Source organism: Notothenia coriiceps, unplaced genomic scaffold, assembly GCF_000735185.1.
Source record: "Notothenia coriiceps isolate Sejong01 unplaced genomic scaffold, NC01 NC01_scaffold00009245, whole genome shotgun sequence".
Classification (NCBI taxonomy): domain Eukaryota; kingdom Metazoa; phylum Chordata; class Actinopteri; order Perciformes; family Nototheniidae; genus Notothenia; species Notothenia coriiceps.
The window spans coordinates 843,986-861,833 of NW_011341946.1; the positions used below are offsets into that span (position 1 = coordinate 843,986).

A 17,848-nucleotide genomic window follows, 5' to 3' on the forward strand; every position below is an offset into this window, starting at 1 on the left:
TGCTTGTCCTTCTAACGGGAAGTATTTGCTCTTCTGCAGGGTAACCTCCTGCTGACAGGAGACACGGATCAGCTGGTCATGTTGTTGGATCAGATCAACACCCTGTTCGTGCGCTCAAACCCCAGCGTGCTGCAGGGTCTGCTGCGCATCATCCCATACCTGTCCTTCGGGGAGCTGGAGAAGATGAGGATCCTGGTGGAGCGCTTCAAACCGTGTTGCAGCTTTGACAAGTGGGCACCACTTCACTTTATCTCAATTTTAATAATGGATAATGTTTAGGTCTTAATGGATAGAAAAAACACTTGTTACAAAAATGTGTTACATATCAAACCCGGCTGATTTCAGACAGATGTTGTGCTACTCTGAGAACCTTTTCTAATGAGTGTTTGGGTATTACACACTTAGTACTTAGTTCCAAGCACTTAGTTCCCAGCACTTAGTTCCCCCATGGAACTAATGGCACATTTCCACTGGGGTAGCCCCATTTAAGCGTCCCCAAGCGTCCTCGCTCAGGCCTCGGGCTGCCTCACTGGCCGTCCGAGGCCGTGGCACATTTCAATTACAGTTTAGGACCTGGGGCAGCAACGCAGTGTAGGCGGGGCGATCAGCTCCCGCTGGATTTTATCATCCCCAATGAGATTTAGGAACGTCGTCACCTCCTCGGTCGACCACGGTGTGCTTTTCTTTGACGTTGCCATTTTTGTAGCTCCTCCGTTTACAAAAATGCTGTGTATAAAAATGCTGCAAGCTTGCTTCTAGATATATATGCGACGCTAGGGATGATCTCGCGCGCGATCTTGTGACGATTCTCTCTGACCAATCGGCAGTCGAGAGTGTGGACGTCACTAGTTCAGCCCTGGCCCTGGCCTGATAGAACCACGATTTTATGGGGCCGGAAAAAGTACCCGCTAGCCGGTGCTACGCTTTATGGAAAGGCCACTTGAAGACGCGTAAACGGGTCTAACAGCTGCAGTGGAAATGCGCCATAAGAGCCGATCGCGTTCACACCGGAATAAGTCCCTGAGAGAGGATTACGCAAATGAGCCGCTGACGGCACTTCTTCTTCTTCTGCTTTGGGTTTACTGGCAGGCCGCAAACAACTTCACGGTGTAAACTGCCACCGGAAGTCCCCGGAGTTGGGGACTGGCTTCTACTGAAGCCTTCCGAGTAAATCGCCAGAACGCCGACACCTCCTCATCTCCACCGCTCCCATGTTTTATTTTGTGTTGCCATAAGTTAGTCTCTCTGCATTTGTGCGCTGGGCTAATGCTAATAATGCTAATGCTAGCAAATACAATGGCGGCTTCAAAAAACTTTTCCGAGTTTTACGGGGCGTGGTTTTGCAATCCGCCCAGCCAATCAGAAATGGGAACTTTTTCAAAAAGATTGCTTGAACTAAGTTCTCTTTTTGGTGTGAACGCAAAATCCCAGTAACTATCAGAACTAAAAGGGAAAGTACTGGAAAAGTGTGAAAGCGTCTCTTGTGATGAAGTAGTACTGACCCCTGGCTTTTATATCCTAAGGTACGACGAGGAGCATAGTGCAGATGACAAGGTGTTTTTGGACTGCTTCTGCAAAATCGCTGCTGGGATCAAGAATAACAGCAACGGCCATCAGCTGAAAGATCTTATCCTCCAGAAGGGAATCACACAGAGTGCACTGGACTACATGAAGAAACATATCCCCAATGCCAAAAAGTAGGTCTCCTCACCTTCACCTCACCTTTAGCTTAACTTAGAGTCCATCAATGCCTTTGATGAAATGATAGATCTGTTCTTGTTTGTCTTGCCCTGCACTCTCTTCAGTCTGGATGCAGATGTCTGGAAGAAGTTCCTCTCCAGACCAGCTCTACCCTTCATTCTCAGATTGCTCCGGGGTTTGGCTACCCAGCACCCCCCCACACAGGTACTAACTACTGTTGATGTTCCTGTGTATGGTGGAGTTACTACAAGATCAACCCATTTGACCCGGCTCTATACAACACATTTTGGGACTATTTGACTGAATGTCTTCTTATCTTCTGTTCAGGCGCTGATAGGCACAGATTCAATAACCAACTTGCACAAGCTGGAGCAGGTTTCCAGTGACGAAGGCATTGGCACGCTGGCAGAGAACCTTCTGGAGGCCCTGAGGGAGCACAGCGATGTCAACCTGAAGATTGATGCAGCCCGCAGGGAGACCCGATCTGAAAAGAAGCGCATGGCTATGGCCATGAGACAGAAGGCCCTGGGAACCCTGGGAATGACGGTACTTGTTTCCTTTTTTCACTCATTTCCCCCTATTTTTCTCTAATACATTTATTCTCCACTTTATTTAAAAGCGGTTTTTTGTTATCTCTACCTTTGTCACTAAATGGTGTGGTTGATTTGCCTTTCAGACCAATGAGAAGGGTCAGGTGGTGACTAAGACCTCGCTGCTGAAGCAGATGGAGGAGCTGATCGAGGAGCCGGGCCTGACCTGCTGCATCTGCAGAGAGGGTTACAAGTTCCAGGTATACGTCTAGCATCAGGAGACTGATTTGTGTCTGCACTACGTAGGACTTCCTGTACACTGACTCACCTTGTAGTGTTTTATATTAATGTTTCTCTCTTTGTCTCTTTTTTCCCAGCCAACCAAAGTCCTGGGCATTTACACTTTCACAAAGCGTGTGGCCTTGGAGGACTTTGAAAACAAGCCTCGGAAGCAGCAGGGCTACAGCACTGTGTCGCACTTTAACATAGTCCACTATGACTGCCATCTGGCAGCTGTCAGGTAGCAACAGACACCGTTATGAACCTGCCAAAGGGTTAAATGCCCTTTTTAAATGTTATGGGGCAACCTCCCTTTTCTTTCATTCTAATTTGATGTTTTTATTATTCTTTTCCTCTGGGGCAGGCTGGCTCGTGGGCGAGAGGAGTGGGAGAGTGCTGCCCTCCAGAACGCCAACACCAAGTGCAATGGGCTGCTTCCTGTGTGGGGGCCACATGTGCCAGAGTCAGCCTTCGCTACATGCTTAGCCAGGTAAGGTCATGCATCAGCGCACACACAGTAAAACGTTGCATGTGTTGCACAGAGAAACCCATTCTGACTTGTTTCTCTCTGTTGCACAGACACAACACATATCTGCAGGAGTGCACGGGCCAGCGGGAGCCAACCTACCAACTGAACATCCACGACACCAAATTGCTGTTCCACCGCTTTGCTACCGAACAGTCGTTCAGCGTGGACACGGGAGGAGGAGGACGAGAGAGCAACATCCACCTCATCCCCTACATCATCCACACGGTGCTCTACGTCCTCAACACGTATGTTTCTGACTCCTCTGTCCCAACGCCCAACTGCTGGACACACAAACTAAAGTCAGCCTATATTTGTAGTTTATATGTTTCACTTATCTCCTTTGTCATCTCACTCTATCCCTGCAGTACAAGGGCTACATCCCGGGAGGACAAGAACCTGCAGAGTTTCCAGGAGCAGCCGTGCGAGAAGTGGGTGGAGAGCTCCTACGATGTTGAGGGCCCGCACTATTTCACCATCCTGGCCATGCACATCATGCCGCCTGAACGCTGGAGGAATTCACGTTTATACTTCCTACGGAGGCTCCTGGTCAACGCACATGTCCGCAAGGTCTCGGCAGTCTGCACCAACAAGTACGACTCTTCGTTTTATTCACGTTTCTTTATTTGCCTGTCCATAATCTTTTCATAGTGCGCAGGATTACCAACTGCAATAATGAGAACTGTCTTTTTGTCAATACAACTGTATTGCTGTGTACTGTAGTTATGATTTTAATTTCAATTAAAATGTTTACATTTGTTTGAATCCTTTTCTTTCTGAATGTCAGACTCACAGATAAATCACCAAAGGAATATGCAGTATATCGCTCGCCTCTTCTCTTCTGGGCCCTGGTGGATCTTGTCTACGACATGTTCAGGGTAATATAAATGCGTTACACTTTCAAAACTACAAGCATTATCCAAATAACAATCTGCCATGTATATGTTATGGTTTTGGTCGTCATGCTTTGATCAATTGGTGCTCTGATGTTGGTCACGTCTTTGATATCTCCGTAAAGTTGCAAATAGTAACGGCTAACTTTACTGTTGACACGAAACCTTTGAAGTTAGTCAAGACCTTTTTTCTTCAATCAGTCCTACTGGGATTATATATGATAACTGCTTTATTTCCACTGTAGACTTGACCTGCAGTGATTCCTCTCCCTGGCCTTCACTTCATTTCTCTTCCTCCTCTTTGGCTTACAGAAAGTTCCCACCAGTAACACAGAGGGGGGCTGGTCCTTCTCGCTGGCAGAGTATGTCCGTCACAACGACATGCCCATCTACGAGGCCTCGGAGCGCGTGCTGAGGGCCTTCCAGGACGAACTCATGCCCGCTGAGTCCTTGTCAGAGTTCTGTGATGTTGTAGGTCAGTATACAAACACACCTGATAACTAAACAACTGCCTTCATCAACATTTAAAGCTTCAGAGATGATTCTGTACATTACTCTCCTGGGATGGTCTCTGATTGGACAGCATAAGAATATTTTGTGGTTCTGGATCAAAATCCCTAACAATTATCTTCAAAAGTGAATAATGGAGCCGATATTTTTTTTTATATATGAATGATCCTGTTGGAAAGGAAAGACTATCACTATGTTGATATATATTTATTTTACCTTTTATTCTGGATTACTTTATTCACCATAGTTTTTTATTCTCTTGGAGGAATGTTTAAAAAAAAAGTTGCATATCCTAAATTTGACCAAACAAATGTGTTCCTTCACATAATGTATGGTAAAGTATTTTAAGTTACATTTCATTATTTATTTATTATTATTTTGTGAATGTGATTACGAAAGGTCCTTCTCTCCTCCAGGTCTTCTCTCTGAAATCCCAGACCCGGACCTCTTCCTGCAGGATTTGTTGAACTCTTTGCCCTGAAGGCCAACCTCAACCCACACCCCTCCAAAACAACCCTGCAAATAAAGTTGGAACACCTACCAACAAAAAAAAAAAGAGTTTCTCTTTTGCTGAGGACACACACAGAGTACACACTTTTCCCTCCTACTCACCTTTCCCTCCCCCATAAGACATCTTCAAATTCACTTTAAGCAGAAACTATGCGTAGTCTAAGAATCATCCACTTTGAAACATCTCTGTAACGTTCAACACAAAAACACAATGCTATTAAAGGGTAACACTTAAACAGAATTTACCCGTTCCCCCTCTGATTCAGAATGCTAAGCTAACAATTATGAAAAGGTTGAAACAAGAGATCGGGGACGCTTTTCCATTAACGTTATTGCAAATCACTTGTGAATTCTGTTTTAGGGTGGACATTATTTTGGCTTTCAAACCCCTCCCCCTCCTCCCCTAATGTTTGGGTGAATGGTTAAGGTAACTAAAAAGAGTTTGGGATTCGACCCACCACGTGTTAAGAGTTGCATTTGATTTTATCATGTTTTACTTTTTCTTTGTTCGGTTTAAGTTTGTTTTTGGTCAGGCTTTTTAAAATGACAGACGGTTTCAGTGTCTCATGGTTGCTAAGCTAACCTGTCCTTTTCTTCGGGGCTCTTGTTGTTTGTTCTTCATGTAGGTTCAAACTGGAATATGAGTGATGGACAGAAAAGGTTGTTTGATTTAGTGTGTGTGTGTGTGTGTGTGTGTAAGGTTTCTTTTATCAACCTCAGAAGTCAAATGAAAAGAACGACGAAAGTGTTTTTTTTCCATAAAGCTATGCCTTTGTGACAAAGTGAATTTTGGACTTGTGAAAGATTCCATCTGTTGCAACGGTCGATGACACCTGTCTAAATGAATAATAAAACAGACCTACATTATATCCTTAAACACTTTTCTTTGACTAATTGTTCTGTCGGACTTCTTCCTCAGCAGTTTCTTCATTGCTCGGGCCAAAACTCCTGTGTCAATCCCAAAAACAGATTTCTGGAAAACAAAGGTTGATCCTCTGCGATCGATGTTCATCTTGCAGACGGCCTCCTGTACCTGAGAGCTGAATGCATGGTGTGGACTTCCCCCACTTTACTGTTCATTTTCCCGCTGCTACAATGTTCAACTGATGCTGAATGTCTGCTTTCTGAATTTAGATTATGCTTAATAAAGCCATAATAATTACAAATAAGACCCAGGGTAGCCTCTTCTGTTCACACAAACGTTCTACAGTAAAACTGCACACAAAGGACTTTTAACACGGATGACATGTCAGTTTAATTATGCTGCCTTGATGGGACATTTGAATAGAAAAGAGAATCGATAATGTTTGGCAACAACTGAGCTTTTCTTACCTTGTAAAAAGATTCTGCTTTGAAAAAAGCCAGTGTAAGACGGTCGTGTTGAGATTATAAGCCTCGATTTAAGAAACTTTGGCAGCTGGTTGAAGTTAGGATTGGTCGTTTCACAGATGTTGGCAAAGTCAGGATAACAAATGTCCCGTCAAGATGCACGCAGATTTGGGCAAGTGGGTAATTACTAGTTTATTCAGTTTTTTTGAATTATATTTAATTAAACATCTACTGCCGTTAATTATTTTAGGGTTTAATAATAGCATTAAAACCATAGACTGTATATATAAAGATTAAAACATTTCTTCAAAAATATATCTGTCATGAATTGATTTTAAAACGGCCACTAGAGGGCGATACGCATTAAGACATGAATCGGTAACTCCCTATTTCCAACCTGTAAACCAAATAAGCTCTGATATAGTATGCACGTAAGCTGAACACAATCAGAGTTTATGTATTTTCAACTCTAACAGCAAAAGTTAAGAAAACAATATCAATTTATTTTTTAACTTGCATATGAAAGCAGATATTGCACATGTCCATAATGGCTTGCAGCAACACAATTTAATATAACATCACTCAACACAATGTAAAAACATTTACAAAACAAAGTATGCATTGGCATACACATTTCCCCTTTATACAAAGGATTATGGCTTTAGTTTAACAAAACCTCTTCAACATGGTCTATTAGTGAGTCTTAAGGAGCAGTTAAGGCAAAGGATGCACAATTTATGGTCTCTTTGTGGACCAGTAACTTGTGTTTATGGCATACATCTCACATCTTTTCCACTAACAACACGTGGACAGAACAGTGACAGAACTGTGGAGTGAAAATACCAAACAAGATTTGGATTCAAAGTCCTCTTTCCGTCTGAAAAATACTTTCCATTTGGACCCCCTTCTTCTCAGCACTTTGAAGACGCACATAAACACACTCCCACATCTCATTGCATCTCGTATTCATGTCTAGTTATTCTCACTGGCAGCAGAGGGGGGCCACGTCCTCGGCAGGTGAGGGGAAAAGCCGCAGGGCCTCTCTGGAGGATTTGCTGTAGCCGTTTTGGAAGATCAAGGCCTTCTTCACCGTGAAGAAAGAGAGCGTCTTGTCCCAAACGTCAGCGCTGGAGACCCCAGAGTTGAGCTGGTTCTCCAGGGCTGAGCGAAGCCTCACCGCTCGGTCCGTGCAGTTCCTCTCCAAAACCATCATCTTACACAGGCTGAAGATTAAAAGGAGAAACATCAAGTTAATGCTGGATACATAGTGTTTGTTTACGAAATTCAAGAAAATCTCCCTTCCCAATAGTGAAACAAACACAAGCTGTCTTCTCCTTTGCGGGGCTCCCAGACTAAAAACAATATCATTTTCAACTGCAATAGTCTTTTCCAAATGAGTGTATTAATACTTTAAAAAGTTTGAAAATATAAAAAACTGTTGTTCTCCATACTCTTGTATGGAGGCAAAACTCTCAGACAAAAATCTTAAAAACTGTTTAAATAAAAACACATTTACAATATGGGTCAGTGCTAAATTGGTGATGAACTGTTCCTTCAATAGATAACTTTGATCATCTGCCTCATAGCTTAGTCTTTCATTCAATATTGATTGAAAGTTCTTGGTCAATTAAATTCCTGCATCATCCCACGGTAACACATCCAAACTAAGAAAATCATCCCCATGACCTCAGCGTGACCTTGAGTGAGATAAAGGAAACAAATGCATCAAATGAACTTCTTCTTCAGATGAGTTCTGTGGATCTGAGCTTACGTTGTGTGCTGGTCCCTCATGGTGAATATCAGATAGTGTCCAGTCAGTCGGGAGCGTTCAGAGTTATGATTATTCCCACCACGACCTCGTTCCTTTTTATACTCATACCAACTTTCCCATCGATTTAATGTGATGCTGGTTCTCACACTGTTTGGCCAATCACAAAGCAGTGTTATGACAATAGGATGTGAATGAATTAGTTGAATTCATGGGGTACAATGGCCCAAATCCAAACAAACAGGTGGGAGGGGCCCTTCGTTGTCCTGTTGTCACTCAGCTGATGCTCCACAGCGATGGATATATCCTTGTCATTGTGTCGACTGGGAGTGATATGTGGTGGGAACATGGAGGAAAATGTCAGCCCGAGGTCGTCCTACATGGAGGAGAAGTTCGCCCATTCAACAAACTGGTGGAGAGAGATGTTCTGTATGACAGACTGACAACTTCCATTTTTGGTCAAAAATTGGATGGAATGTTCAAAAATGCATGTCTTTCCTAAATCCGAATAATACAAAAATTATCACAGTTTCAAATTATTCTAATCTTTTTTCCTTAGGCTAATATTTTAATCCTTAATATGTGTTTTTTCACCTATATTCTACTTTTTATAACTTTTCTTTGCTCAGACAAGTTTACATTTGTAAGCCCATACTGTAAAATAAACTTCCTCAAACTATCCACAAGTTTCACACACACTCCCTATTCTTCTTTTGAACTTTCTGTCTCTATTTCATCCTCTCCAATTCTCACGGTGAGCGTCTCCCATGCTTGATTGGCTGACAATAGCATACGATCCGTCCAGATGGTGTGCCTGGAAGCCCTGCCGACAGAACTGTGTGTGTGTGTGTGTGTGTGTGTGTGTGTGTGTGTGTGTGTGTGTGTGTGTGTGTGTGTGTGTGTGTGTGTGTGTGTGTGTGTGTGTGTGAGTGAGTGAGTGAGTGAGTGAGTGAGTGAGTGAGTGAGTGAGTGAGTGAGTGAGTGAGTGAGTGAGTGAGTGAGTGAAGGGAGTGAGTGAGTGAGGAGAGAGAGATGCGTGTGGTTTGTGTGTGTGAGAGCGTGTGGTGTGTGGGTGTGTGTTGTGTGTGTGTGTGTGTGTATGTGTGCTGCGTGCGTGTGTGTGTTTGTGTGTGTGTGTGTGTTGTGTGTGTTGTGTTGTGTGGTTGTGTTGTGTGTGTGAGAAAGTTTGTTGTGTGTGTGTGTGTGTGGTGTGTGTGTGTGATGTGTGTGTTATGTGTGTGAGTGTGGTGTGTGTGTGTTTTTGTGTCGTGTGTGGTCTGTTGTTGGTGGTGTGTGTAAAGAGAGCCAAAAGTGTGTGTGTTGCTGTGTGTGTGTGTGTGTGTGGTGGTGTGTGTGGTGTGTGTGTGTGTGTGTGTGTGTGTGTGTCGTGTGTGCTATGAGAGAGAAGTGTGTGTGTGTCATGTTGTGAGTGAGGGAGGGAGAGAGAGAGAGAGTGTTGTGTGTCTNGAGTGAGTGAGTGAGTGAGTGAGTGAGTGAGTGAAGGGAGGGTGGGTGGGAGTGGGTTGGTCACTCAATCTTTGTTCGATGGGGCACACTTCCTTTGTGCAGCCGGCCTCAGTGTCATTAACACTGAAGTGTGGGAAGCCTGGGACCACAGCGGCTCCCACGTTCCACACAGGCAGGAAGGGAGCGTGTGACTGAGACGTGGCCAGCGGCAGGCAGGTCAGCCAGCTGTGTGTGTGTGTGTGGGGAGAGAAAGGGAATGAGGGGCTGTCTGTGGTAAGAGTATGTGAGGGTTTGCCTGATGTGTGAACATGTGCTGGGAGTGTGGAGGCTGTTAGGATGTTTATGGTTGAAGCACTCTTCTTCTCCCGCGAGTCAAATCATCTCACCAACGGTCAAATTGAAGTGGACAGACTGAACTTCAAAAGCATGCCAGCCTCTTTTGAGTCCTTTACTCAAGCAAAAATATCCAGTGTAAGTATTGATTTGTTTCAGTGACACTTTAAAAGCAGAGTTTGCAAAGTGCTTTGACAGATGAAAAAAAAAACAGGGCAAAAGGTAATATAACAACAGAAAGCTTAACAGTAAGGCCTCCAAAGCACGACCAAATTAAGATCAAGATGCAGAGATATAAAAGAGAAATTACAAATTATGGTGAAAGATAACCATCAAAAGATGTTATTTACAATTGTATAATTTACAGTTCAACCAGAAGGTTGGTCATTAAACTGTGATAAGTATTTACATTTGAATAATTAGGATCTCTAAAATTCACCTGACGCTACCTTGCCCACACAAAACCCAAAAGAAAAGAACATTTAAAAAAACTGTATCATATTAAAGAACCAATAAATAATGGAAACTGTATGTGGGTCAAACAGAAATATGAATGTAAGAGTCCACATGTGGTTCTTTTCCTCATCAAGTACATTTTATTTGAGTCACAAAACCTACAGAGAGTCACTTTTTCTTTCCATCTCTAAGACATCTCAACTGTTGCACAGCTCCACGAGAAAGTCTGCCGTGTCAATCCGGTGGAAGTGGCTGCAAGTTGGCCTTTTCTAATGCTTGGCCCTCGGTAGCTCCCACGTGTGCCTGGTGGCGGAGGCACTTTGTGCTCAATTACGTGGCGGTTGAGATGACATGAGCCAGCGGCGTGCTTCCCTCTGGGGTCACCACTTTCCCATATCAACACAAGCACTGGGTCAGTCTCTCAGCTACCCCCCCACTTCCCCCCGCCCCACCCCGGGCTCTTTTCTCTCTCAGTCTATTCCTCCACCTGCTCCCCGGAGACACACTCATTGTCCCCACGGCTATAAACACTTCATTGAGCATGTGGCAGCCCTGCGTTGCTCAAAGCCCTTCCCAGCGCTCTCATTGGCCGAGGGACTGTGAGAAACTCCAACAAGCCCAAGACCCACACATTCATATGTAGATTTGGGAGTATAAATACAGGGCTGAGCCAGAGGAGAAGGCAGTTCAGACTCAACTGACTGTTCACAGCGAGCAGGAAACGCTCTTACTCTACAACTATGGCACCCACTGTTTTTGGACAAGCAAGCTACACTAAGGAACACATTGCTCCTGCTCATAAGGTACATTGATTTCTGCAAATTCACATAACCTTATTGTTGAATAGTTTTCATATGATATCAACAAAAAGTTGTATTCTGTATTCTAAATGTTTTTTCTTCTTCTTTCTTCAGCTGAGAAAGCCAATGGTAGAGAAGCTGCGCAGAGACCGCATCAACACCAGCATCGAGCAGCTGAAGTCCCTGCTGGGCCCGGAGTTCGTCCGGCAGCATCCCGACTCAAAGCAGGAGAAGGCAGACATCTTGGAGATGGCCGTGGCTTATCTGAGAGTCTGGCAGAAGCAAAGAGCCAGCAAGTCCTCTGGCATGGTGCCGGCCGGCGACGGGTACTCCCGCTGCATGCAGGAGGCCGTCAGCTTCCTGTCCCACTGCGAGGTGCAGACCCAGGCCCACCAGCGGCTGCTCAGCCACTTCCAGGGCCTGCAAGGGTCCAGCCCCCGCAGCCTCTCCCCTCCTGGCTCCCCGCTCCATCAGGTCAGCTCCAAGGGTGTGAGCCAGGCCAGCAGTGCCCTGTGGAGGCCCTGGTAGGATGGAGGCAGCATCACTTCCACCCTCAGAGATCTACGTCTGTGAACGTCATGGACAGAAAGTTAAAGACTCACTGAAGTCTGATCCCTTCTGCTCTGGCAGGAGTTTCAATGTTGTTTAGTGTTGAGGCGAAGTGGGCACAATGTGCCGGTACTCCTTTGGAAAGACTGAACATATACACCATGTGTATACACATTATGCACTTTATTTATTTAAAGCGCTTATTAATCTGCGATTGTGTTAAATGTCTCCATGGGGAAACAGTACTTTTGTTTGTTTGTTTTGCAAACGTCACTGAATGATCTTGTTGTAAAACCCACATTGGGTTGAAAGTCTTATTGTCTGAGACACTGTTTGATGAATGTGTTTACATGCTGTCTATCTGTGATACTGAGTATCATTGACTGATCATTTTCATCAGCTTGTTTTGGTGAATCAACGACATCCCATAAATGGATCCCATGGATCCACTTTTATTGTAAATCTTTTTATGATTACTTGATTATGACTATGTGTAACCATCATTTGGCCAATGTGTGAAGGAGTGTTTGAACTGTTCCTGATAGATGTTTTTTCATCTTCATGTGAATACCTTTTATAAAAGGCATGTTATGTTGACATCAATCTTTTTACTAAAAGAATCAGTTTAATTGCTTCATTGAAGTATTATTGTGAACTTGCAAAATAAATTGAAAACTTCACATGAAGTTTTTCTAAATATAAACAATTGTTGTGGCCTTCGCTTTCTCTTAAAAAATCAAACTGTAAAGAGGACAACATTTACAAACATGTCCTACATAAAACTTTTGTGTGCTGCTGACATTGAGCCTTGAAAGTCAGAATGAATCATTAATGAATTCTTTGAAAGCATGTAGTGTTTATTTGAAGTCAGAGTTTAACAGCAGCATCTCTTATGTGCCTTGCTCAAGGGAACAACAGCATATACATCAAGGTCTGGTTCCTGTAGCAGTATTCTTAGATAATAATAATAATAGTGTGCAACTTTGTCAGCTAATCATCATAGTTTATTTTAACTTTAGCATTAAGTTGCCATCAGGCCCTATACTGTACGTCAGTGTTCATATATTAACCGTTGAAACAATTTGCTTTGTATGTCTTCTTAAATGACAATTTCAAGTATTTATTGTGGAACCAAATCAAAATCAACTGTTAAATCTTACAGATCTTGATAAAATGCACATTTAAACGAAATTGAAAGTCTTACATAAGATAATAGGGTCTGACATGATTGAGTGATTATTCATTTTTAGTGAATATATTTGAATGACCTGATTTGCTTCCATCCTATAAGTTTATGTTCATTTATTTCAGAAGGCGCACTAAGCATGAATTAACATAAGCACTTGACCACGTTTCATCAAACAGGCTCTAACATCAGCACTCCCTGTCAGATCGATGGTATTTAACACCTGTATAGGGAAAGTTTTAAATTACTTTTAATCTTACTCCCCATATTTCCCATGGGATTATTAAAGTGTCATTTTATCTGACCTTACTGATGCACAGGTGTTAAACCAATGGAAAAAACTGGGGCGTGGAGGGAGCCCCCCCTCACATGCCCCACTTCTGTTGTGGTGGTCGTGGCATGCTGTCTAGTGCTTGAATTATGTCTGAAGTGCCACAAAAGTCTTTCACAACTATTTGTGTGTGCAGAAGTTGTGGAGAATGTGGCATGCCTGGGACTTTCTCAGGGTCTAGTTGGCCAGGCCAGATGGTCTGGCTGAAGCTGCCTCCCCTCCCCCTTCAACAGGAGATCAAACACCGTAGCTAATGTGATGTGTAACAAGACACACTTCTTTTGTTCCTGTCTCGGGGCCAGTGAATAGGCACAGAGTGTGGGAAACGGGAGATATCACACTCACAGAGAGATGGCTGACGGGAAGCCTCTCTGCGCCGCCGCAGGTCTGAGTATTGGTCGAGACTTTATGGCAGGAATTCAGAGCTCTCAGGCTGTTGGTGGGAGGGGAACTCGTCTTCACACACACTTGTAGACAAAGACCCCCAGCAGCCGTGTAGTGCACACTAACTCTGAGAAGAGGCACAAATTCAGACAAACATGTATACAAAGAAATCAATCGAGAGGAGAGGAAAATAACACCAAACATTGACGTGTCATGAGAGATTGGCCATTTTTATGCTTTTAATTTCTGCTGCAAATATGACAAGATAGCTACAGACATGCTGGAAGAAATACTAGTAACGTCCTATTACTAGTATATATGCTTAATTAAATACATTCTGACACAACCTCGATCCTGGCCTCGATCCTGTTTTGATAATGGGCTTTATAAATAAACATTGATTGATTGATTGACCTGATCATGCAAATGAAGAAGAAGAACAAGCCCCAATGTGACACCAACAAAATCAACAGGTCCCCAACCTGCTCAGAAGGGCACATGAAGTGAAGATGTACAGTGTTCATTAACTAAAGTGCTGTTGTATGATTACAAGATTCTTGTTCCTCATTCAAATATTTGCAATTGTATTATTTTGTTTTTCAAATTTGGGTTAGTTTGTTTTCCCTCAAACACAGTGTTTCAAATCACTCTGAAAAACCTTCTTTTTCAGAACAGAGTAGTCTTTCTGTTGTGGCATTTCTACTTTGACTTAATACAACTCTGAGTACTTGTTTCAGCATTACAAATGGGCTTGAATTAAAAGAATCAACACAGATTACAGGCAGACAGACTGTTCTGTGCCAGGCAGTGAAGACAGTTGACTTGATTTTTCCCAGATGGACCGAGACACAGAGTTTCTGTTTGTCCTGCAACAAAAGATCAATTAACATTCCCAGTGGAGCATTGAGGAGCGGCGCTGCTTTTGTAGCTCATTTACCCTGATGTTGGGGACTGGTGGGAAACTGTGCCGACAGGACTACTCACACTGCACCCACAAGGCGGCCTCACATCTGGGGCCAGCAGTGATGGAGGCCCTCAGAGGCACACTGCCAGCTTGCTCATAATGCCATTAACTTGACACTAATTTGACACAGTTCATATATAACAGGGTCTGCAGACCCTCAGGGGACATTAGGCAAGAGCTTATGAGGAAAGTTTGCCTATAGTTGTTCGGCAGTGACTAATATGTGACTCAAAACAACAATATCATAATTATGATTTGTTTCAACACTTGTAATTGAACATGCAGTATACAGGTTCCGAAAAACCCTCTCTCATCAAACACAACGTTTGAAATCCTACTTTTAGAAATGTTTGTTGTAATTGTCAAAATATAAGTGTATAAACTCGAAATAACTTGAAATAACAGTCACATATGCTTTAGGCCACCCTGGAGTATAGGCTAACCTATATTTTGGTAAAGTAGCCTAATGTAGAATCATATTCAAGTTTTGTTTTCAGCAAATGTATAGGTCTCCTCATGAAAGGCTTCATTTATAAGGTTTATCATGTCTTTAATTCTTTCTATTTATCTTTCTTTCTTTCTTTCTTTCTTAGTGTGATTTATAGTTACTTTTTGGGAGGAAACCTCAATTTCAAAAGAACTCAGATGCAACATTGCTAAAATACACCCCGTCCATGTTTTCTTAATAAGGAAGTGAAGTGATACTTACAAACTTAAAAAGTCATGCTGTGCACACGACACGAGCCCCTAACTGCAACACGACAACACGCGATCTTCGACTCGCGCCGGCCATTACATGCGCCCCTCGCCTGCCTTCACACCTGGTGCACGAGCCAGCGGCAGCCTTTGATCAGCGTCTCCTCACATTATTGCAGTTTCTTCACACATTATTCCCGTGGGAAACTCCCGCGTTCAAGAGAAAATGTGAACTGTGAACTGTGAACTGCAGCGCGTGATTGTAAAAGCAACAGGTGGGTAATGAAATGTTTCCCCTCAAGCCAGTTTAACTTTAATTACCTCTTTACCTACTCCTTCCCTTCCTCTTTCAGTTAATGTCCCTCATTTAAACAGTATTTAGACTAAATGCAGGGAACCTATGGCCAAATAATCAAATGCTCTCCCGAAAACAAGATTTAGATGTGTCAAAACACTCCTGTCTGCAATATATTTGGGAGTAAAATGAAAGCCTTCAGTTTATATTGTTTTATTGAGTGAAGCATTTGCTCCTAATTGCAGTAACCCCCCCCCCTTTGAAGATGCTCACTTTGGTGTGTATCAATTCCCCTTATTTTACCTCTAAAAAAAATATTTGTCCCTTGAATTCATGATTCATTCTCAGATGCACGCTATGATAACATGTTAATTACCTGTTGCTTATCTTGGGAAACATGCCCCACACAGATAAATGCTCTCTGAGTTATTGACATGTCCTCCATTGTTGTGCTGGGAGTCCCACTGGTCAGAGTGTGGGAACCCCAGCCCTGCCTCAGCCACATGGCTTTGTTATGCTAATCCCTCAGTATAAAATGAGGAGCAGCCCCTCCTGGGACATCACAGCTCACACTGCACTCCAGAAGAAGCAGCGACCTTCACCTGCACAGACATGGCTCCCTGCTCCACCAACTACTCCTCTATTCATCAGATTAAGGATCTCTGAGAAAAGACAACAAATTAAAGTGAGAAACTCGGATTGGATTGAAAATGCCTTTTTTAAAACTCATGTATATCATTAAACATTTTTGATTGTTTATTATTGGAAACATGAAACTTATCTTTCTGTCTTCTTTTCCTTGAGTTAAGAAAACCCGTTTGTGGAGAAAATGGCGCAGAGATCGCATCCAACACTACATTGCATCCGAGCCAAGGCTCAAGGCCATCCTGGAGAAGGAGTTCCAAGCAGCATGAGCCCAACTCCAAAGCTGGAGAAAGGCAGACATCCCCTGGAGATGACTGTGATTTCCTGAGGCAAGGCCAGCTTCAGCCGGGCCCTCTGTCAGCAGCGACTACAACACGCACAAGNCACAAAGCCCTCAACAACCAGGCTCCCCCCCCTACCTCACAGACCTGCTACACCACCACACCCCTTCCCGCTGCCTCCGATCATCAGAAGCCAACCTCCTATCCATCCCCACCCGCATCAGTCACCGGACCTGGGGGGACAGAGCCTTCTCCGTCGCTGCCCCCACCCTCTGGAACTCACTCCCACAACCCATCAGAGACTGCACCGACCTCACCAGCTTCAAAACACTCACAAAAACTCACCTCTTCAATCTGGCTTTTAATGTGTGATTGTTTTTGTATTGCTTGATTTTAAATTTGACTTTAACTGTATTTATTTGTTGTTCTTTTCTTTTCTTTTCACTATCTTTGTAAAGCGACTTTGAGCACCTGTAAAAGCGCTAACAAAATAAATCTATAAATTCCCAAACAAGGATATTATCGGTTTTGCGGCATGCAGCAGGAGGAGGGAGCCACAGATTAGCCTATCTAATCACACAGCCTGACCTGCGTCACATCAGCAGCATCCCTGCAGCCGTTATCAAACACTGGAGCACACAGGGGAGAGGTGCTGGTGATTATCTCAAGTGATGTTGCTATATAAAACTTCTATTTGTGGAGTTATATCTTATTAAGGGGTTATTAACTAATGAAGGATTAGGAGCCTGTGTTGGGTAACTATTTTCCTGCGTGTGATTTTGTGTGTGTGTGTGTGTGAGTGATTTTGTGTGTGTGATTTTGTCTGTGTGTGTGTGTGTGTGATTTTGTGTGTGTGTGCGTGCGTGCGTGCGTACGTGCGACCCAGGCTGAGTATTGGGAAAGGGGATGAACAGCCAAGAGGGCACGTTGAGACTAGCCCATTGTTTAACAGTCCACATATTCACCGCCTCCCTCTCAATCTGCAGCCCCTCACCCTGCAACTCACAAGGCTCCTGGGCTGAGCTGCATGAAGACACTGCAGAAATTGGTCCTCTATTCTGAGAATCGATTCATAATTTAAACTTTATTTGTGCAAAAATACCAAACAATCCGTGGTCCAAGTTCATGAAATGTGATGTTTTTTAGCTTTCATCTGCTTTATTTAACTAAATATCTCAGAGTTTTGGTCTGATTTTGGTCTCAGACAAAAAGAGACAGAAGAACCCAAGTGCATTGATTAGTCTAAAAGCATATTAGCAGATGTATCCATATTGTATCCACATGTTATGATAGTTAGTTGCTGTCTAACACAAAGGGCACTGTTGTATGCACAAAGTTTACAAAAGGACTTTCTGGTATTGAGTTTCATTGTTTGCACACACTTCAATGATTGCAAATTTTTTTGCACAGATGTC

The 17,848-nt window shown here is 43.3% G+C and overlaps 3 protein-coding genes across 3 annotated transcripts in view; 2 read left to right on the forward strand and 1 right to left on the reverse strand.

Annotated features, from left to right (window-relative positions):
- Positions 1-5,826, forward strand: part of ubr4 (ubiquitin protein ligase E3 component n-recognin 4) — a 64,827-nt gene extending 59,001 nt beyond the window's left edge. Inside the window, 12 exon segments of the mRNA XM_010770817.1 lie at positions 40-230; positions 1,524-1,697; positions 1,806-1,905; positions 2,029-2,247; positions 2,378-2,491; positions 2,609-2,751; positions 2,875-3,000; positions 3,090-3,284; positions 3,405-3,629; positions 3,824-3,914; positions 4,242-4,404; positions 4,856-5,826. Coding sequence (XP_010769119.1) covers positions 40-230; positions 1,524-1,697; positions 1,806-1,905; positions 2,029-2,247; positions 2,378-2,491; positions 2,609-2,751; positions 2,875-3,000; positions 3,090-3,284; positions 3,405-3,629; positions 3,824-3,914; positions 4,242-4,404; positions 4,856-4,920 — 1,806 coding nt within the window. The 3' untranslated portion in view covers positions 4,921-5,826.
- The window catches only part of LOC104945183 (solute carrier family 2, facilitated glucose transporter member 1), a 653,665-nt gene that overhangs the window by 622,798 nt on the left and 13,019 nt on the right, over positions 1-17,848 (reverse strand). The gene's annotated exons all lie outside the window — the stretch shown is intronic.
- Positions 11,000-12,307, forward strand: LOC104945167 (transcription factor HES-5-like). Its single transcript, XM_010770789.1, has 2 exons — positions 11,000-11,105; positions 11,217-12,307. The coding sequence occupies exons 1-2, from the start codon at positions 11,043-11,045 to the stop codon at positions 11,628-11,630; spliced, it is 477 nt and encodes a 158-aa protein (XP_010769091.1). The 5' UTR covers positions 11,000-11,042; the 3' UTR covers positions 11,631-12,307.

Bases quoted from the DNA above. Each gene is read 5' to 3' on its own strand.
- LOC104945167 (XM_010770789.1), top strand. From the start codon at position 11,043: ATGGCACCCACTGTTTTTGGACAAGCAAGCTACACTAAGGAACACATT. The intron at 11,106-11,216 runs GTACATTGATTT...TTCTTTCTTCAG, and splicing joins ACATTGCTCCTGCTCATAAG to CTGAGAAAGCCAATGGTAGA.